Raw genomic sequence first — 22,300 nt, forward strand, 5'->3', positions numbered from 1 at the left:
AAAAATGACCATAGAAAACAGAGTCATAGGGGGCGCCTGGGTAGCTCATTCGGTTACATGTCTGACTCTTGATCTCAGCTCAGGTCATGATCTCACGGTTTGTGGGATCGGGCCCTGTGTAAGGCTCTGTGCAGACAGCTCAGAGCCTGGAGCCTGCTTCAGATTCTGTGTCTCCCTCTGTCTCTGCCCTTCCCCCTGCTTGCACTCTATCTCTCAAAAATAAATAAATGTTAAAAAGAAAAAAGAAAACAGAATCATAGAAAAGAGAACCATCTTCCTCCTATGTAAAGTAAAAGAACCTGTTACTGATTCTCCCTTAAACTACACATTGTCCTACAGCAGCTTGTATCAGTTTTTCTGGAGAAAACACTTGTCCCACAAGCAGAGAATGTCATGTGCTCCCCTCCTTACTCATTTCCTCTTAGGAGCGCAGCATCCATCTCATCGCTTCAACTGGTTCCATCAGAAACATTTGCTCCTGCAAATAAGGAACGAGGTCATGACTGACAAGAGAAAATGCTAGGTCTTTCTCATCTGGGTTCATAAAGCCCCAGATTTAGTCCTTTTCATTAGTGACCTTCTCAAAGAATCTGATGTGGAGTTGACCTTTGAACATAGAGCATGAATGTTTAATGACAATGATCCATTTTTAGACACTCAGGATATTTTAAAAATTGCAGAAGTTACAAGTATACTCTGCTTTAAGGGAAATAATAACATTTAAATCTAAACCTATAAAACAGTGAAGTTGGTATATAAATGCATCAGCATACAAGTATTCTCTAACCTCAGAAGGATTCATTGGGCATCTCAATTAGTGAACACCCTGAGAGCATTTAAAATAAGATTTGACCTACAAGCAACTATTTAGGAAAATGGGTACTGAATAAAAGAAGAAAAACTATAGCTGCAAGAAAAATGTTTAATGAATTGCTTACTAACGTCACTGATTTCACAGAAGTCTTTTAAAATCATGTATAATATTGACCAACAAAAACTATCATACAATGCCCATGAACTGAGCCTTCTAAGACACATGCATGAAAAAGTGTTTAATTTCCAAGTTAGTGACAGCACTGACATTTTTAAAGCTTCTACTCTAATGAAGTCACATGCTGCTTCATAAAAATATTGATTCTTTTTTATCAGAAAGGAAAACGTAGGAAACTTGGAAGACTAACGTAAAGACAGACCTACTGCTGATTTCACTGTGTTTCACCCTGATCTCTTCTTGAACTTGAATTCATGGTAAATATAAGCTTAAAACCACCTGGGGCACAAGTCTTGGTGGTGCTTTGGGATCAAGTCCGAGGAGGTCCTGCACCAGGAAGAAAATTCTGACCTGCGTGCTTGGGGTTTCTCTCATGCCCTTGCTTACAACACCCGTTAGGAAAAGCAAGTGACCTTCTCACTCATGAACCAGACCTGCGGGCAGACACTGGGCTCTGCTGCAGCATTCAAATCAGACAGGTATGTGCGAGCAGTGAGAGAAGAGCGGGGTGGAATTTGTAGGAACCACAAAGGAAGACATAGGCTGATGAACTTTAAAATAATTAGGCTTTTAGGGGCTCCTGGGTGGCTCAGTTGGGTAAGCATCTGACTCTTGGTTTTAACTCAGGACCTGGTCTCACAGTTTCGTGAGTTTAAGCCCCACATCAACCTCTGTGCTGACAGTGCAGAGCCTGGTTGGGATTCTTTGTCTTTCCCTCTCTCTGCCCCTCCCCCATTCACGCTTTCTCTGTCTTTCTGGGGATAAAAAAACTTAAAAGAAATTTGTTTTAATTGAAACAATTAGGCTTTTCGATTGATATGCATCACACAAGTATATAACTAGCACATCACAACCATGATTTCATGGATATTTTACTGAAGATGAGGTTAAAGAAGGTATTTAAAGAACAGAGTTATTTAATTAATTATGTCTTGGACTTCAGGTACATAGAAGTGGATTCACCACCAGGCTTAGATCATAACCCCATCCTCAGCACTGGCTATTGGTTAGTAAACCTCCTGGGAACTTATCTGCAATCTGAAACTGGCCCCCACAAGCATAGGGGGTCAGGGAAAGACCAAACAAAGTGGCAGGCCATTCCAGGCCGGGAGGTGGCAGCTTTAATAAGTAAAAGGGACTCACGTAAGAGGCTTGTCTTGGGCAGCAGCAACATGAGTGGACACTCACACACACCTGGCGGCCAAATTGTACAAGTTTATTTATTTATTTTTTTTAAGTGATTCTTTTTTTTTTTAATGTTTTTTTTTAATTTATTTCTAGGAGAGAGAGAGAGAGAGACAGCGTGAGCAGGGGAGGGTCAGAGAGAGAGGGAGTCACAGACTGAAACAGGCTCCAGGCTCTGAGCTGGCAGTCAGCACAGAGCCCGATGCGGGGCTCGAACCCACGTACCGCGAGATCATGACCTAAGCGAAAGTCGGACCTTAACCGACTAAGCCACCCAGGCGCCCCTAAATCGTACAAGCTTATATAGAGGCCTTAACTAGGTCCAGTCACATATACTGTGCAGGTGTTCTCAACAGCACATACTCTCTGAAGGCTGTGTCCTCCGAGTGGGAAAACAAGCGGAATTTCTTTCTGGATAATGACACCAGTGCCTCCTTATAATAATGTCTAAGGCCATTCTGTTTTGGAGGACGGCTTTCTTATCAGAGACATTTCACTGTTCAGGAAGGACAGGCTCTGTTGAGTCTTTCCAGCTAAACTTAATAAGGACTTTGATATGAACTATGATATTTTCCAAGCCAGTGGAGGGAACAAAGATGCGGTCAAATGATCATGCCAGTGAAAGACAGAATATGCCCATCGGCCCTTGAGGAGAGGGAGGTTGGCAGATTTGGAAACATGACCCGGCTGCACATACTAGACCCATTGGCCATGGGAGACAGTGCTGTCAGGCATGAGGAGATGTGCTGGGGATGAGACGCCCACTTCCTCCCTTCTCTTGATGGTGGGTATTATGTTTCAGGCACAGTGCATTGTAACGGGTCTGGCTTGTTTCAGGACAATGGGATCCCAATGGAGATTGGGATCTCCCAATCTCCCCCCACCCCCCGCGCCACCCAGGCGTGCAAACTAACTCACCCATCCCCATGGGACATCCCATTGTAACTTTCAGTAGATGACTCCTTTCCAGGTGTGCTGGGCTGGGTGTTCTCAGCAGCAGAGTGGCTCAATCTCAGGGAGAGTCAGGCAATGGCTGTTGGACTTCCATGCCTCTGAGGTGTTGGATGCCTTTCTAGTGTTAAGATGCCTCGGCAGAGGTCTCTAGCCTAGCTTGTGGGACAATAGGCTTTCCTGGTTGGATATTTAAATGTATTTCAGCCTGGGACAATACCTTAGTCCACTTGGCCAAGGTGGCTTTACCTGTTAACAGTTTCGTTTGCTACTCTAATAGTCCATTTGTTCTTTCTACCTACTCCGCTGTTTGTGGGCTAGAGGGGAGATAGAATCTCCATTCAACGTCATGTTTTATTGCCCAGTCTGCCCATCATGACCTTTAACATGTGCTTCCTGACCACTATCTATTCGATGAGGCTATTTTTACAGGGTAGTCGGTTTCTCTAGTCTCCTGACAGCGGCAGCTTGGTTTGCACGGCAACGGAAAAAGTTGGACGTAGGCCAGATGTAGTTCTCCCTACATACCAAGGCATATTAGACCCCTCATTCAGAGGAAAAGGACCACCATAATCAATTTGCCAATCGTTCCCTGGCTGGGAACTCCGGTGAATGGCCCCAGATTCTTTCGGCATTTGCCATGGGCTTTGTTCAGGGCACACAGAACATGCCTTTCCTGCATTAACCAAGTCACTATACTTTAAAAGCAACCCAGCATCTTTGGCAATATGCCATTTTATCTGGTCATTGTGGTGGCCACTCTTTTTTCTGCACCCAATCTGCTGCATCTACTAAGGCTCTGACCCTTGCTAGGTCATCAGCTTCCTAATTGTCATGAATGTCAGTGCCTCATGAGCTGAGACATGAAAAACAGTGAGGGCTGCCTTAGGCTCCTACAGATGTACCCAAACGTCTTTCCAGGACTCATGAGTAATCACCAGCCTGAAGTGCTCTGAGCTCAGCCTACTGGCAGCTGCCCTGGCTGCTGTGAGAGAGGATTTACCCGGAGAAGCACTGTGTATCCTTCCAGGAGCCATTGCTCTGCTGGGGTACATTGGGCTTCTGCCTCCTTCCAGAACTGGAACCCAAATCCTAGGGGCACCCCCCCACACTTTGTTGTCTCTGCCGCAGTGCCTGACCATCCCTTCCGGAGTCACTAACACATCGAACTCTAACCTGAGAGACGCCCAGAGCTGCAATGTGTTTCATTAGGTTTTGTTGCTAGGGAATAAGAGTCCTCTAACACCCCAAATTCCTACAGAAGCGTGCACCTCTTCCACATTCTCAGGGGTTGGATAAGCTTGCGCCTTACCAATGACAGCTTTTGGGACAAGGTGTGTCTTCCCCGACCAGACCACTCTGGACACCTTACAGTGGTGCCCCGGCCTGGGTTTGTCTGTGACTTCACTGCCCATTCTCTGCCTCACAGGCGCTCCAGTAAAGCCTGTGAGGTGTCCTGGGACAGAGGCAAGTCTTTGTATGTTAACATTGTATCAGCAATGTAATGAGCCCATTTCACTGGTGCCGAAGGAGAACAAAGATAAGTCCTCAGTTCCCATCCCACGATAAATCTGGAGGCCATGCAGGTAGCCTTCAGGGAGCACTCGAAAGGCTCATCAATGTCACTCTCACGTGAAGGCACATTATCTTAGTTCTCAGAAACCGTCAAAGCCTTTTCCATGAATTTCCTTGAAGATGAAGCACTTTTGCAAGAACCCTTTTTGCCAAAGCATCAGAGTAAAACAATTGTCTGCAAACGCAAAAGACTTCAACATGGCCATGGTTAAAGATCTGATGAGGGTAGTTCAGTTGGTTAAGCGTCTGACTTCAGTTCAGGTCGTGATCTGTGAGTTCAAGCCCCACGTCGGGCTCTGTGCTGACAGCTTGGAGCCTGGAGCCTGGTTTGGATTCTGTGTCTCCTTCTTTCTCTGCCCCCCGCCTGCTTACACTCTGTCTCTGCCTCTGTCTCTCTCAAAAATAAATAAGGGGTGCCTGGGTGGCTTAGTCGGTTAAGTGTCCGTCTTTCGCTTAGGTCATGATCTCGCGGTTCGTGGGTTCGAGCCCCGCGTCGGGCTCTGTGCTGACTGCCAGCTCAGAGCCTGGAGCCTGTTTCAGCCTGTGACTCCCTCTCTCTCTCTGACCCTCCCCTGCTCACGCTGTCTCTCTCTCTCTGTCTCCTAGAAATAAATAAAACATTTAAAAAATAAATAAATAGATAAATAAATAAATATTTTTAAAAATTAAAGATCTGATGAGAGTTCATCTTCATGCAATTGACAAAAAAATTTGCACAGCAGTCTATATTTGTTTGTTTGTTTGTTTGTTTGTTTAGCTATCTGTATTTTTAAAAAGCCTTCCTATCCTTTTTTCTTCAGTCTCTGTGGGCAATGTTTTGGTTATCTCCTGAGGTATTTACATTTTAAAGACATGCTAAGATTTACAGTTTCTTTTTTTTTCATTTTTTAATGTTTATTTTTGAGAGAGAAACACAGAGCACGAGCAGGGGAGAGGCAGGGAGAGAGGGAGACACAGAATCTGAAGCAGGCTCCAGGCTCCAAGCTGTCAGCACAGAGCCCCATGCAGGGTTTGAACCCATGAACAGTGAAATCATGACCTGAGTCGAAGTCGGATGCTCAACTGACTGAGCCACACAGGTGCCCCTACAGTTTCAAGGGACAGAGTGAGTTTTCTCCTAGGAGTTTTGGGGGTAACTGCTAATTTAAAATTTTCCTTTGTTTTAGGTGTCAGAAGGCACAAGGAATTCCCTCTGTTTTCCTGTCAATCACCATAGCATCCTCTTCTTCATTCCTTTCATTTCATTTTCTCAGAGATTCCAACCCTCAGTGTCCCCACCCGGCTCTGTCTTAAGAGCCTGGACCTGAATCTAGGACAGTGTGCACTCTCCCAGCTTTGCAGAAGGGCACACTTCTGCATGACGCTTAGGTCATGATCTCATGGTTCATGGGTTCGAGCCCCGTGTCGGGCTCTGTGCTGATAGCCAGCTCAGAGCCTGGAGCCTGTTTCAGATTCTGTGTCTCCCTCTCTCTCTCTGACCGTCCCCTGTTCATGCTGTATCTCTCTCTCTCAGAAACTTTAAAAGAAGAAGAAGAAGAAGAAGAGAAGAAGAAGAAGAAGAAGAAGAAGAAGCAGCAGCAGCAGCAGCAGCAAGGGAACTTACACATGAGGTTTGTCCTGGGCACCAGAAAGACAGGTGGATCTCGGCACCACATCTTAAAACTTTAGGTAGAGGCCTTTCCTAGGTTCAGTTGCATTTACCGGGCAGGTGTTCTCAACCCCACATCACCATCTCAAGGGTATGTCCTTGGAGCACCTCTGGGAATGGGAAAGGCAAGTGAAACCCACATTCCAAAGACAGGGGTGGGGGTGAGGAGCCTCCGAGTGCCCAGGTCCTGCTCACAGGTCAACTAACGGTCATGTCTTTCCCGTGACCTTCCCCAACACTGGTTTACTTATATATGGTCCACTCTAGTCAGTTTGGGGGAGGATTTTTTGTTTTGTTTTGTTTTTACTGGTTTTGGGTTTTGTTTTTGCAATTCAACAGTTTTTAGTTTTATACACAATCTTGCACAGCCGTCACCAAAATCACTTTGTGAATGTTTTCATTCCCCCCCCCACCTTCCTCCACAAAGAGCAACCATCAGCAGACGCTATTCCCTCCTCCCCAACATCCCCAGCCCTAGGCAGCCCCTAACCCACTTTCTCTCTCTGTAGCTGTGCTCATTCTGGACATTCCCTATTAATGGAACCAAACAGTATGTGATCTTTTGTGACTGGCCTCTTCCACTTAACACAATGTTTTCAAGACGCATCCGTGTGGAGACATGTGCTGGTACTTTTTATCACTGAATGGCATTCCATTTGACAGGCATAACCCATTTCGTGTAGCCATTCATCAGTTGACAGTCATTTGAGTTGTTTCCTCCTCTCTTATGAATAGTGCTGCTGTGAACGTCCATGGCCAAGTTTGTGTGTGGACGTATGTTCTCTGTACTCTGGGGTGTATACAGAGAAGGGGAGTCGCAGAACCATTTGGTGATTCCTTGGAGGGACTGTCATACTCTTCCATGGCAGCTACACTACGTTACATTCCCACAAAGAGAAGGCCGGGGTCCTGATGTCTCCACGTCCTCACCAACACTTGTTGGCCAGGTGGACACAAAATGAATTGTGACAGTCTCCTTGCTGTAAACCTGGAAGGGTGTGGGTAAGGCTGCCTTCCACGCAGAGGGATGGACAGAACAACGTCCCCAGGACAACGGTGTAGTTCCCGCGTCACCTTCACATCTGGACTGACTTCACAGCGGTTTTGTTCAAATGAGGCAGTTGAGGCGACGCGTTTAGAGTGTTCTTCAAAAATCTTCAATAGTTTGTGCTAGCGACATCCTCAGAAGCTGGTTTTATTCCAACCTGTGAGTCATCCACACCATTAAGCCACCAAAATTAAGGCACAGAATGCTCAAATGTTTATTTCCACCCCAAATCCAATGTGGAGTTGTGAAATCAGCTGAATGTGTGATTAAAACTAAGAGAGAGGCTCCTGGGTGGCTCAGTCGGTTAAGCGTCCGACTCTTGGTGTTGGCTCAGGTCATGATCTCTGAGTCTGTGAGCTCAAGCTCCGCACTGGGCTCTACGCTATCAGCCTGGGATTCTCTTTCTCTTTCTCTCTCTGACCCTCACCACAGAGGAAAAGGTAACTATATGAAGCGATGGATGTGTTCATTAACTTGATTGCAGCAACTATTTCCCAATGTACATGTGTATCAAGTCATCACATTGTACACTTACAATATGTACAGTTTTATTCACCAATTATACCTCAGTAAAGCTGGAAACAGAAAGAAAAGCAAAACTTTCTTTGGGCATTCCAGATGTGAATTACACATGGTCCAGAGTAGAAGCTTCTCGGAAAACAGATGAGAGGTTGCCTGGGATGTGGAGACAGGGTGAGGCCTGGATTACCAAGGGCACAAGGAAAATTCTGGAGTTATTAGATTGAGATGATATAGTTCCCCAGCCTTATGTTAAAACTTATCGAATTGCACATTTAAATATGTACAGTTCATACTACATCACTTAGACCTCAATAAATGTATACGGTTTCAGAGGGGGAAAAAACAGACTTAAAAAATCTCACAGATCTCTTTTCAAACAAGATGGGCCATCTGTCCTTGAGGTATTTCCCCGATCTTGACTTGCTGTCAACAGCCTGCTGGAAATGGGTGATATGTGAGGACAGCCCAAAGGACCGCACTAACCATCTGCTTGCTCGTGTCCTGATCAGCAATTTAAAACATTTGGAACACATAAGCCTAGTGCCTCATCAAAGTGCCCCCAGTTAGTCATAATGTCTCACAACGTTCTCAATTATGTTTTAGTCAAGATTTGATATAAGAAATGGCAATGTAAAATACATGCGAATATTCTTTTTTGAAAAAACAAAACAAAACAAGAAACAAAGGAAGGAAGAAGGGAATCTGTGGTAGACAGAATAATGGTCCCCAAAAACATCCACATCCTAAACCCTAGAACCAGTGAATACAGCAAGCATCTGACGTAGCAAGAGGAAATAAGGTTGCCAAGTGGCATTAAGATTGTTAATCAGCTGACCGTAAAACAGGGAGATGATTTGGATTATCCAGTAATCCACTTACTACGGGGTTAACCCAGTGTAATCCCAAGAGCCCTTAAAAGCCAAGGCGGGGGACAGAGGGTGATGTGACAGAATGATGCATTGCTGTTGCCTTTGAAGACAGAAGATGCGACCATGAGCCAAGGAATGTGGGCACCCTCTGAACCTCGGGGCTCTTCCCTGGAGCTGCCAGAAGGAACAGAGCCAGACCAACATCTTGAGTTCGGCCCCAGAAGACCCACTTAGACCTCTGACCTCCAGAACCAGAATATAATAGATCTGTGTTTTCAGCCTTGGGGTAATTTATTACAAAACAACAATAGAAAACTATAAAATCCTCCTGGGGAGGTAAAATAGTACTGGCTTCATTGATTCACGTTCTCTTAACAAATACTGAAAACTTCCCAGGGGCAAAGAATTTTGTTGGGAACAGGGTACCTACACATTGAAGTGAAATGTGTGCCTGGTGCCCTCGAACGTGTAACAGTCAAAAAGGCCAGATACTGGAGAAAAGGCGGTGAGGGGGGGGGGGGGGGGGGGGGGACCCCGCAGTGGGACACAGAATGAGGGATTTTCAGTCCTCTTTGGCCAAGAATACTGCAAGACCTGCTCGACTCTTCCATCTACAAACTGCCATGTTTTGCGGCCCAGACTTGGGTGAAGGCTTTGTTCTCACTTCTCCGCTCTCTCGGGGAAATGGAAGGTACTTCTCTCACGCGCCTGTTGGGTAAGGCTTCAAACCCTTCCCTTCGGTTGTAAATGTGCGGAGCCTTAGCGAGCCTCAGCCAGCGCTATCAACTTCAACCGGCCACCAGAGTGTGCACGTGAGGTGACTGCAATTTTTTTCCTGCCAAACCAGAATTAGCCGGTATAGGAATGAACGAGCGTGGAGATTTGAAATTGCACCGATTGGAAGAAAGCCCAGGTTAGGTTCGGGCACCTCCAAACGTACCCTTTTTAAAAACCACACGGACTGAGGCCTGGAGCTCGAAGCTGCACAAAACGGTCACCTGGCCTGGCAGAGAGCAGCAGAGGAGCCCCGGGCGCCGGGCACCGAGCGCACGGCGCCGGCCGGAGAGCCGAGCCGCAGCCACCGGCATCTCCATCCAGGATGCTGGGCGACATTGCAACCAGTCTCTACGCCCAGCCGCTCAGGGGGCTCCGAGGAAAACTGCAAGTTCGGGGATCCGGCCCGGGAGCCGAGTGAGGCCGCAGCCCCGCGGGCTGCGGGCGGTGAGTATCCCGAGGCCGCGCGGCACCGGGGACACCCTGGACTGCGGGTGGCCGCCGCACCCCGGGGACCTCGGCAAGGCGCGGCGCAGGCCCCGGGCCGGGCGGGGAAGGCTGCTCCGAGGCGCGGGGTCGCGAGCCGCGGGCGAGGCCACCACAGCGCGGGCGGGGGGACCGCGGGCCAGGGCGGAGCGCGGGGACGCGCGCCTCGCTCCCCGGGCGGCCAGGGCCCCGCGCGCGTCGGGCAGGGCGCACGGCGCCCCCTGCACTCCGGCCGGGCCCCGCTCCCTCCTCCTCCCCGAGTCCACTGTGGGACTCGAACTAGTCCCTGGCGGATCGGAGAGGGGGAGACCGAGGGCCGCGCTAGGGGACGTCCGGGGATGCCTCCCTGCGCAGGCGGCGGGGACTGCGCTCCGCCCGCTTCCCCGCGGAGCCGGCGGGTTCCGAGTCGGCGGGAGGGCGCGGCTGCGCGGCTCGCGGGGGTCTTGGGGCGCCGGGGGCGCGAGGAGAACGCGGAGCCCGGGAGCGGGGCACGCGCAAGCCCAGGGCGCGCAGGTGCTGGTCCCCCTCCGTGGGGAGGAAGGGAGACTAACCGGGCGAGGGGCCCGGGACGGCCATTACCGCGCCAAACGCGGCCGAGGCCATTGGCGATGTGGAAGGGGCTGAATTCTGCTCACCGGTTAACCCGTTTTCTTTCCGCGGAAAAGTTGATTCGGGCTAATTAACAAGGATGAGTGAGAATTATGGTCAAGGATTAGAAAGATTCCTTTTCGCCGTGTCTGACGTGTGTGTGTGTGTGTGTGTGTGTGCGTGTGTGTGTGTGTGTGTGAGTGACAGAGACAGAGACGACGGTGGGGTGGATAGAACAGATTGTAGAATCCCGCAGCCCTAGCTCCACTACCTGCTAGTTGGATCTCTAAGCATCATTGCCCCCAATCGACAAATAGCCTCAGTGTCCTCATCTGTGAAATGGGGACACTTATGCCAACTGGACAGGATCGGTGTGGAGAAGCCACCCGGCACAGCCCCTGGCCCATAGAAGGCATTTACATGTTTCGTTTCCCCCAGTACAGCCCGAACCCACGGGAAGATTCCGTTTCTCTTGCGTGGCCCTCTCTGCACCCGCCCAGCTTCCGAAACAGTCTCAGCTCCAAATCTCTTAAGCCTGTTGGGCTCAAGTGCGCCCCCTAAAGGCCTAAGAGTTCTGTGCACACCAGGTCTAGAGGGCAAAGAATCCCTGGAGCCCAATTAGAGGTGCTCGCACCGCTGCCCAGCATCTAGTGAAGAACCGGTCACCATCATACTCTGTCCACCTTTCAGGAAGGTTGTAGTTTCCATTTTAACTGGGCGCTTTCCCCTTTGCTTGTCGCTTCTGAAGAACTCCCCGCATGCTAACATCATCGCAGAAGCCAAATTAAAAGCGAACGGTTTGCTTATAAAAACTCCGGTAACAGAGCTGTGGAAAATTTAATTCAGATTTAATCTCGGATACACTCCAGCTGGCTCTAAATTATTGCCACCTCAGCCTGTAAGCACGTATGTATGTAGCTGGGCTCCATTTCATAGCCTTCCCTGCGATTATGATTCCTTCTTCACCATTTGTGAAGTCACGTTTGGGGCGAATGGGAGGTTTACTGTTGGTCCCACAATCTTCCCATTGGCTTCCTTCACCTCCTTCAGTTCAAGGCCCTCATGTTATATGCTGACCTTCCAACAGGCCAGCCTAGAATGGGTTGCATCTTACATACTGATCCTTAGAAAAAGCCCCACCCACACTCTGTGCCTCTATTTACCCCAGAGCGCCCATGCCTGTTGTTTCATGTATGTGTCAGGATGTGGAGAAGGTGGGGGAGCCTGAAGGCCATGTGTAGAAAGACGTGAAGCCTGGGAGACAGGGTGATTCAGAACCTTCCCCAGTTCATTCTCTCTCTCTCTTTCTCACTGGGTGTAGACTAGGATTATAATACTCAAATGGTTGTTTTGTATCTTATAATTAAATAAATGCTAAAAGCAAATGTGGGGTGGAGGGAAATAGAAATTTATTTTTCTGTTGTCTCTTATTTGTTTCAGTTAACCTGGTTGGACAGTAAGTTAACTGTGATTAGTCAAAACAGGAATTACTAACAGAGATTTAGGGATGAAATGCAGATGAGTCTATTGCCTGGTATATCTTTAGGGACCTCCTGAAGACAGAATAGGACTTCGGTTTTAGCCACCCCCACCCCCCACCAGTGCTGCCCATTTGATACTGTAATGCCACATGCACCCTTAAGCCTCTTGAATAAAACTTGGCAATTAAATGCAACTCGATGTCATTTATTTATGAACAAATACACTTGAAATGTTGAGAGCCGTTCAATGGCAACTGCATCTCTTAACCCATAAAATAAATAATTCAGTTAGACTCTAAAGTTGCTTACTGTTTCAAGTCATGTGGTGAAAAACTATAATTTTTGTAATATCCTTATTTCAGACTTTTTTGTAGACGTAAATGGTCTTCAGGAAAATGCCAGGTTGTTTTGTCTTACTGAACAGGGCTGAGCATTATCGCACAGATTTCAAACGACGGTATTAGTATTCATCTAGGGTCAGGCTATCTGATTCTTCTCTTTCTGGCTCTTGGAGATTCTGCATACAGGTAGCAGGGACAGAAGGAAGACAGCCACCCAACATCTCTTCTGAGACCTTTGTAGGTTTATCTGCTGGGCTCTTTTCTGGGCTCTGAGCTCTGGGAAGCAAGAACTGCCTGGTCACATACCATCCTCTCCCTGCAGGGGGAGCATGGTGGTGGCAGAGGAGACTTCCGGGGTGGGGGTGGGGGGCGGTCTACCTGAATCATCTTCCTTCTTTTTTACAATCAGCCACTAATCTACCAGCTGATCCAGATGATGTTTAAAAGGTAGAGAGAGGAACTTTTATTTTGTGACCATAAATTTATTGTGTGTTTACTGTGATTTTTTTTTTTTTACCAATGAGATCAATTAAAAGGAAGAAAATTAAGACCATCAGCCAAAGAATCATCTCCCTCAACTTTTTTCTCTCACCATGTCAAGGTTTCACTCTTATAATTTAGCTGAATCTTGAAGGAGCAGAAGAGGAACGGGAGGTTAGAAGGAGAGAAGAGAAGGAAAAGAGGAAAGAAGAGAAGGTCAGGGAGGTGCTTTTGCAGGGCTGGAGCGCACAGGTCAAAGGCCGGGAAAGGGGGGCAGGGACGGGTGGCAGACAGTGAATGGAGAAGCTGGCAGTGGTAAAGGAGAGTTTGGACTTGATCCTAAAGATATCTTGACAGGGTGGAGAAATCACAAGGCAAGATAGCATTTTATCCCTCCCAGCTGCCTGCAAAACGAGGAAGAGAAAAAGGACCCAGGCAGAGTGGAGTAATGTGGGCAGGAAGTGTCGTGGTTGAGAATTAGATGGGTGTTTAAGACCTAGAATCACTTAAAAGATAAAAATAATCATGAGAACGAGGTACGAAGGAAAGGGAAAGTCAAGATGAGCCCCGGGATAGATCCATGAAGCTGTTCTTCCACTGACACCTTGGCTTCCCAGCACCCACTTCTTCCCAAAAAATTCTTAGCCAGAACCAAGTCCGGATCAGCCAGCTTTTCCTATAAAGAGTCAGAGAGTAAGTATTTTAAGTTTCATGGGCCACATAGGCTTTAAAAAAGGTGAAAACAATTCTTAGCTCTGGAGTGTGGAAAAGGAGGCTGCGGGCACTGTGTGGTCCTCCACAATCACAATCTGCTTCTCTGTCCGCCCGCCCCCCCGGCCACACCAGAACACTGCTGAGAAAAGCCCCACAATTGGATGGGTTCCTCGTATATTTGGGATTATTGTTTATACTTCTTTCCTCCATTGCAACAAAACGATTACTAATATCCATGTGGTGTGGTTCCTAAGAATCCTTATTTTCTTATTTTTTCTTCTGTTTTAAAATAACTAATGGAGGGGCACCTGGCTGGCTCAGTCAGTAGAGCAAAAAGTGACACTTTTTATCTTGGGTCATGAGTTCGAGCCCCACGTTGGGTGTAGAGACTACCCAAGTAAATAAATCTTTAAACAATAATAAAATAAAATATAAAAATAAAACAATTTTTTGAGAATGAATCGATGTCTATTTTTTAATTTTTTAAATTAGTTAATTAATTAATTTTTAAATTTACATCCAAGTCATTTAGCATATAGTGCAACACTGATTTCAGGAGTAGATTCTTTAGTGCCTCTTACCCATTTCGCCCATCCCCCCTCCCACAACCCCTCCAGTAACACTCTATTTGTTTTCTATATTTAAGAGTCTCTTATGTTTTGTCCCCCTCCCTGTTTTTATATTATTATTTTTGCTTCCCTTCCCTTATGTTCATCTGTTTTGTATCTTAAACTCCTCATATGAGTGAAGTCACGTGATATTTGTCTTCCTCTGACTGACTAATTTCGCTCAGCATAATACCCTCCAGTTCCATCCATGTAGTTGCAAATGGCAAGATCATTGTTTTTGATTGCCAGGTAATACTCCATTTGTATAAATATACCATATCTTCTTTATCCGTTCATCCATTGTTGGACACTTGGGCTCTTTCCATACTTTGGCTATTGTCAATAGCGCTGCAGTAAACATCGGGGTGCGTGTGCTTCTTTGAAACAGCACACCTGTATCCCTTGGATAAATCCTTAGTAGTGCAATTGCTGGGTCATAGGGTAGTTCTATTTTTTAATTTTTTGAGGAACCTCCATACTGTTTTCGAGAGTGGCTGCTCCAGTTTGCATTCCCACCTGCAGTACGAAAGAGATTCTCTTTCTCTGCATCCTCGAAACATCTGTCATTGCCTGAGTTGTTAATGTTAGCCATTCTGACCGGTGTGAGGTGGTGTCTCAGAGTGGTTTTGATTTGTATTTCCCTGATGATGAGTGACGTTGACCATCGTTTCATGTGTCCGTTAGCCATCTGGGTGTCTTTGGAGAATTGTCTGTTCATGTCTTTAGCCCATTTCTTCACTGGATTATTTGTTTTTTGGGTGTTGAGTTTGATAAGTTCATTATAGATTTTAGATACTAATCCTTTATCTGATATGTCGTTTGCAAATATCTTCTACCATTCTGTTGGTTGCCTCTTAGTTTTGCTGATTGTTTCCTTCATTGTGCAAAGTTTTTTTATTTTGATGAGGTCCTAATAGTTTATTTTTGCTTTGTTTCCTTTGCTTCCGGAGACGTGTTGAGTAAGAAGTTAATGTGGTTGAAGTCAAAGAGGTTTTTGCCTGCTTTCTCCTCTAGGATTTTGGTGGCTTCCTGTCTTACTTTTAGGCCTTTCATCCATTTTGAGTTTATTTTTGTGTATGGTGCAAGAAAGTGGTCCAGGTTAATTTTTCTGCATGTCACTGTCCAGTTTTCCCAGCACCATTTGCTGAAGAGACTGTCTTTATTCTTGGATATTCTTTCCTTCTTTGTCAAAGATTAGTTGGCCATAAGTTTGTGGGTCCATTTCTGGGTTCTCTATTCTGTTCCGCTGATCTAAGTATCAGTTTTTGTGCCAACACCGTACTGTTTTGATTATTACAGCTTTGTGATACAGCTTGAAATCCGAGATTGTGATGGCTCCAGTTTTGGTTTTCTTTTTCAAGAAAGATAATAGCCAAAAGATTGATAATAGCCAAAAAGATAATAGCCAAAAGAAAGATAATAGTCAAAGATTGCTTTGGCTATTCAGGATCTTTTCTGGTGCCATACAAATTTTAGGGTTGTTTGTTTAGCTCTGTGAAGAACGCTGGTGTTATTTGATAGGGATTGCATTGAACATATAGATTGCTTTGGATAGTGTCGACGTTTTAACAATGTTTGTTCTTCCAATCCAAGAGCATGATCTTCTCGAATTTCTTTCATAAGCTTTCTATAGTTTTCAGTGTATAGATTTTTCACCACTTTGGTTAGGTTTATTCCTAGGTATTTTATGGGATTTGGTGCAATTGTAAATGTGATAGATTCCTTGATTTCTCTTTCTGTTGCTTTATTATTGATGCATAGGAATGCAACTGATTTCTGTGCATTGATTTTATATCCTGTGACTTTGCTGAATTCATGGATCAGTTCTAGCAGTTTTTTGGTAGAATCTTTTGGGTTTTCCGTATAGAGTATCATGTCATCTGCAAAGAGTGAAAGTTTGACTTTGTCCTGGCGGATTTGGATGCCTTTTATTCCTTTGTGTTGTCTGATTGCTGAGGCTAAGACTTCCAATATCATGTTGAATAACAGAGATGAGAGTGGACATCCCTGTCGTGTTCCTGACCTTAAGGGGTGAGTTCTCAGTTTTCCCCCATTAAGCATGATATTAGTGATGGGTCTTTCATATATGGCTTTTATGATCTTGAGGTATGATCCTTCTATCCCTACTTGCTTGAGGGTTTTTATCAAGAAAATGGTGCTGTTTCTGGTCAAATGCTTTCTCTGCATATATTGAGGGAATCATATGGTTCTTATCTTCTTTTATTGATGTGATGTATCACATTGATTGTTTTGCAGATATTGAACCAGCCCTGCATCCCAGGTATAAATCCCACTTGGTCATGCTGAATAATATTTTTTAATGTATTGTTGGATTCAGTTGGCTAATATCTTGAGGATTTTTGCATCCATGTTCATTAGGGAAATTGGTCTGTAGTTCTCCTTTTCAGTGGGGTCTTTGTCAGGTTTTGGAATCAAGGTAATGCTGGCTTCACAGAATGAGTTTGGAAGTTTTCCTTCCATTTCTATCTTTCGGAACAGCTTGAAAAGAATAGGTGTTAATTCTTCTTTAAATGTTTGGTAGAATTCCCCTGGAAAGCCATCTGGCCCTGGACTCTTGTTTTTTGGGAGATTTTTGATTACTAATTCTATTTCTATGCTGGTTATGGGAATCGATGTCTATATTAAAGACATTGTTTAAATTGAGTAAGACATTTCATGTACTGACTGCAAATTTCACTTTCCAAATCAAAGGTTTTCATCTCACACTCATGCACCTTCTATTTTACATTTGAAACAACATAAAATCTCCCAAGTAGGCATGTAGAGTGATAGAAGTTAAGAACTCAAGTTCTGGCTCTTCATCTCTACGGTAACTGTGCTGTCAGTTCATCTCGAACATCCTGCTGAAGGTGGAGACACGTGGCATCACAGCAGCTGCAGACCTTCCCTGTGCCACACAGAGAGATCCAACAAGTCTGAACTCCTAGGAACTTACTCGCAAAGCAGATATGCATAGCTGGGGCCACCTGGGTGTCCGGGCCTACTGTATAACCAGGGATCCTCTGAAATAACTCCTGTGAACAATACAGCGCTTACGAAAGGATGAGTAACAGCTCTGTGCCGATTTGCAGCTTACAGATAGAAAACTCAAACATAATTGTTTGAAACTTTGACCAGCAAAAGATCTTGGAGAGGAGGAGTATTTTATCAGTGATGTTGTCTGGATTTGCCTGCACATAGTGATCATAAAAAGCAGACCACCTTTTAGTGGTTTGTTGTTTAAAAAATTTTTTTAGTGTTTTATTTATTTTTGAGAGAGAGAGAGAGAGAGAGAGAGAGAGACAGTGTGAGCAGGGGAGGGTCAGAGAGAGAGGAAGACACAGAATCCGAAGCAGGCTCCAGGCTCTGAGCTGTCAGCACAGAGCCAGAAAAAGGGCTCAAACCCACAAACCGTGAGATCATGACCTGAGCCAAAGTCGGATGCTTAACCGACGGAGCCACCCAGGCGCCTCAAGTGGTTTGTTGTTTTAATGTTCTCCAGGGATGATGTTTGATGACGCTCTAATTGCCGGCTTCTGAGGTGGTACTTCCAGCGCTCTGTCCCTGGTGCTGGACGCCTGTGACTCTGCACAGACGCCCTGCAGGGCTCAGCTCCACCCTCCACCTACAGCCACTTGCTGTAGACAACCAGTCTCCTCTATTTTCCTGAACGTGGATGCCCCTTCATAACCACCATCCTCCTCATTGTCAGCCAGTGACCCAACTTCCTACTTCCCCCAAGAATTAGACCATCAGGTCTTAGTTCTCATCCCACTACTTGGCATGTCATCTGCACCCACCCTCTGCTTCTTTCAGCCTCAGGGGATGGGCTGCTCCTCCTGACCAAGACCAAGCCTCCTATCCTACCTCCATGATCACTGTCTCTGTCTGTCTTTCTTTTACTCTTTACCCTCAGTTCTTACACACGCCTTTAAAGATCCTCCTGAAAAATAAAAACGAAGCCAGAGTCCTCGCTGGACCTGGCATTGCCGCCCCCCACCCCCCAGCTCCATCCAGCCCGCAAGCCTCTTCTCCGAACATCTTGAGATGGATCTATGCAGAGCACGAGTCATCATGTCTGTTTCCTGTACAAACTCAGCCCCCATCTGTTTGTTGTATCCAAGAGAAACTAAGCTTCTTATTTGGCACACGGACATAATCTAGCCTTTGGCTCCCAGGTAACCTCACTAGTAACCTGTACCTCCCTGTAGTATTCAAATTCTTTTAGTCTGATTTCCTGTTTTTCAATCAGCTTTCTCGTTTCCCAGGAAATGCTATAACAGGGGTAGGTAGAATGAGTAAAAACATGTGTCTTGTGTATCAGACCTGGATATCATCATTATTAGAAAGCTGTATCTCCCATTGTAAAAATAATAAATTAACCTTCTAGTTTACCTGTCTCTTCCTGAGTTGGGTTCACATGAATTGGTCTTCTGAGGCTAATCCACTCTGGTGGTACTGAACAAAAAGATGCAGAAAATGAGAACCAGATGCTCTGCTAAGGGCCCTACCAAAGGAAAACTACCCTGAAAGGCTATTTAGAGCTATATGTCTTCCTTCTGTGACATCTTTGTTGTCACCCGTCAGTATACATCTCAATAGCAGACATGAGGCATGGGCTTTAGGGTCAGGAATAGCTGGGTTTGATTCCCAGGTTCCTGTGTAGCCAGACTTACTGGCCATGAGAACTTGGGAAAGGGATTTCACTTCTCTGAGTCTATATCCATTTCTTTAAAATATGTACACTAATACTTATATATAGGATGACAGTAAAGATGAAACAGGTTCCACAAAAGTGCTTGGCATTAAACAAGTAAGGAGCGTTCCCAAGTCTGCGCAGTGACAAATTGAATCTGAAGGTCTGATAGGATGATGAAGCTGCTCTGATTACGAAAGGGGAGGTAGAGCTTGTCCAAAGAAGATAAAGATACTTTTGGTTAATATACAAGGAAATTTTTTATCATGTGTATTTCAGAAAATCTTGGAAAATGTATACAAGTCACGAAGATATTGGGTATGATTTTGAAGACGACCCCAAAGATAAGAAGACGCTTAAGTCCCACCCAAACATTGACAGTGGCTGGGCTTGGATGGTGGTCCTTTCCTCCTTCTTTGTGCACATCCTCATCATGGGCTCCCAGATGGCTCTGGGAGTCCTCAACGTGGAATGGCTTGAAGAATTCCATCAGAGCCGCGGCCTGACTGCGTGGGTCAGCTCGCTCAGCATGGGCATCACCTTGATTGTGGGTATGTTTGTGAGTCAACTCTTGTAATACTGAATAATTATAAAGTGACGATCTTCCACTGTAAGTATGTTTTTATACTGTCGAAACGTTAGATACTAGATGTTAACGATGGCACTATTTTTTTTATGGTGGCAAATATATAACATCAAATTTACTATTCTAACCACTTTTAGGTAGGGGCGCCTGGGTGGCTCAGTCGGTTAAGTGTCTGACTCCTGATCTCAGCTCAGATCATGATCTCTCCGCTCGCGAGATCGAGCCTCTCATTGGGTTCTGCACTGTTAGGGAGGAACCTGCTTGGGATTCTCTCTCTTCCTCTCTCTTTGCCTTTCACACTACCCCCCTTCAAAATAAATAAATAAACTTTTAAAAATGTTGTTTAACCACTTTTAGGTATACAGTTCATCGCCATTGAGTACATTCATCACCACCATCCATCTCCAGAACATTTTCATCATCCGAAACTGAAACTCTGCACCCGTGAAAGAGTAACTCCCCATTCCCACCACCTCTCTGTGTTTTGTCTCTATGACGGAAAGTATCTCATATAAGTGGAATCATACAGCATTTGTCCTTTGGTTTGATATTGTAATATTTGAATATTATAAAAAGCCGGAGTACCTTAAAAACTGATCATTTAAAAAACTACCTTTTGCCCCAGACTCTCTTTCCTTGACTGCTGTAATTGATTATACATCATTACTGATGTCATGATACCTAACTACTTTAATTCTTTAATACTTACAAATATTGTTTAAAAAATTTTTTAGAGAAAACACCATAAAAGTCAAGCAACAATCATATTTCAGAGTTCCAATGGTGTAATTTGAGATATTGATCCTATGCTGTTGAAAAATCTATTAAACTGCTTTTAGAAAAGTTTCTGATCCAGCAAACAGGAAGGAACAATAATATATTTTCTAGTTAAATCTGACCGCACACCAATCTGTGAAAGTAATCCTTATGAAGTTGGAGATGCGAAGCTAGACAGTCATCATAAAAGTAACATGTTATTATGGCTCGTGTGTTACCTTTTGGGAACTAAACAATTTTTACTTAATATTTAATAAGCATCTCTTATATACCAGGTGCTTTCCTTTGCATTATCTCTTGAAAGTCAAAGCCATACTTTTATATCAAATTTCTCTTTAAGTCTTCACAATATATTTTATACTAGAAACATAAATGGCCTCAAGCCTTTTTCTGGTTCTGTGAGAGTTTGGGTATGGCAGGGATCTGTGTGTTTGATGGAAGCCTCCCTTCTCAGTGATCTCCACATTGGTAATTAATTGCTTGAATACAAGTTGGAGATTGATTGCTCTTGGCTGGCATTCAGCCAATGTTACTGGATAATACAAACAACATTAATAATCGTGGTAGTGCTAAAGTTGGAAAACAAGGACAAAGTGTTATTTCTCAAGATGTGTGTGGAGTAGGCGTGTTTATCAAAGGGAATTAATACTAATCCTGTTTTAAAATTACATAAGGACACCCTTATGTGTGTGAGGGAATTACTGATACACTGTCTTGCCTGCAACATTAAGCAACTGGCTCCTTAAAGTGGCTTCATTTAATGAAGTGGCTTCGTTAAAATAACGACTGTCATATGAGAAATGGAGTGTAGGGAATATGGTAGTTTTATGTAGGTTGGGATTCAACAGTCACAGAAGGAAAACTGTGCTTCTAGCACACTTAACATCCATTTTTCTTTCTTTTTAAAAAATAAATCTTTAAGGGGGTACCTGGCCAGCTCAGTCCATGGAGCATGCAACTCTTGATCTTGGGGTTGTGAGTTCGAACCCCATGCTGGATGTAAAGATTACTTAAAAATAAAATTTTTACGGGCATCTGGGTCACTCAGACGGTTGAGTGCCGACTTTGGCTCAGGTCATGGTCTTGCAGTCTCTGAGTTCGAGCCCCATATCGAGCTCGGTACTGACAGCTCAGAGCCTGGAGCCTGCTTCAGATTCTGTGTCTCCCTCTCTCTCTGCTCATCCTCCACTCGTGCTCTGTCTCTCTCTGTCTCTCAAAAATAAATACACATTAAAACAAAATTTTTAATAAATAAAATAAAATCTTTACAATAAAAAAATCTTTAAGGGGTAGAACAAAACACTTACAATTGCACTAAGAAGTGCATGCCTACCGCAAAAAAGAAGATTGAGCAAAAGGCCAGCATATGAAATGTCCCATTTCCAAATCATCCAGTAAGGTTGTCTTAGATATTATTCTCTGTTTCACAAGTTCTACAAAAGTAAGCGATGGAAGCCAGTCCTGAAATTATTGGAAATGATTTTGAATATGACCCTCAAAATCAGAACACCTAGCTCATAGCAATGGTGAGATGTGATTGTCCTCTTTTATTGGGAGGTAACCACATATTCAGAATTCTGTTTGTGAATTCTGGACATGTAATTTTAGTGTGTAGACTAACCTTTCTACAGGAAGGGTGCCTGCCAGATAAATATCTTTTGCCATGGAAATCATAACACCGAAAAGTTCATAGTTTTATAAATAAAAGGTCTTTTATCTTATCATCACCTTAAATTGCCATTCATTATCTGGGGCTTCCTGATACAGGGCAGCTGCAGATATGTGTTTTTTTTTTCCCCCAAGCCAGAAGCCTACAAGAATAGCTCTCCTTTACTTAGCACTTGTTACATGCCAAGCACGCATTATGTATATGATCTCATTTGATCCCACAGTAGCACTAGAGACAGACCATTGTCTCTGACACAGGAAGAACATTCAAAGCCCACAGACTTTTTACATAACTAACTGAAGGTCAAACAG

General features: G+C 44.8%; 1 protein-coding gene across 2 annotated transcripts in view; it reads left to right on the forward strand.

The window, feature by feature from the left end:
* Nucleotides 1-9,656: 9,656 nt before the first annotated feature.
* The window catches only part of SLC16A14 (solute carrier family 16 member 14), a 32,178-nt gene continuing 19,534 nt past the window's right edge, over nucleotides 9,657-22,300 (forward strand). For both annotated transcript variants that reach the window (XM_039234603.1, XM_039234604.1), the window contains exons 1-2: nucleotides 9,657-10,010; nucleotides 19,237-19,508. In XM_039234603.1, coding sequence (XP_039090534.1) covers nucleotides 19,250-19,508 — 259 coding nt within the window. In that variant the 5' untranslated portion in view covers nucleotides 9,657-10,010; nucleotides 19,237-19,249. The remainder of the gene's footprint in view (nucleotides 10,011-19,236; nucleotides 19,509-22,300) is intronic.

This window comes from Hyaena hyaena, unplaced genomic scaffold, assembly GCF_003009895.1.
Source record: "Hyaena hyaena isolate Hyena2069 unplaced genomic scaffold, ASM300989v1 scaffold_86, whole genome shotgun sequence".
NCBI classification, from domain to species: Eukaryota; Metazoa; Chordata; class Mammalia; order Carnivora; family Hyaenidae; genus Hyaena; species Hyaena hyaena.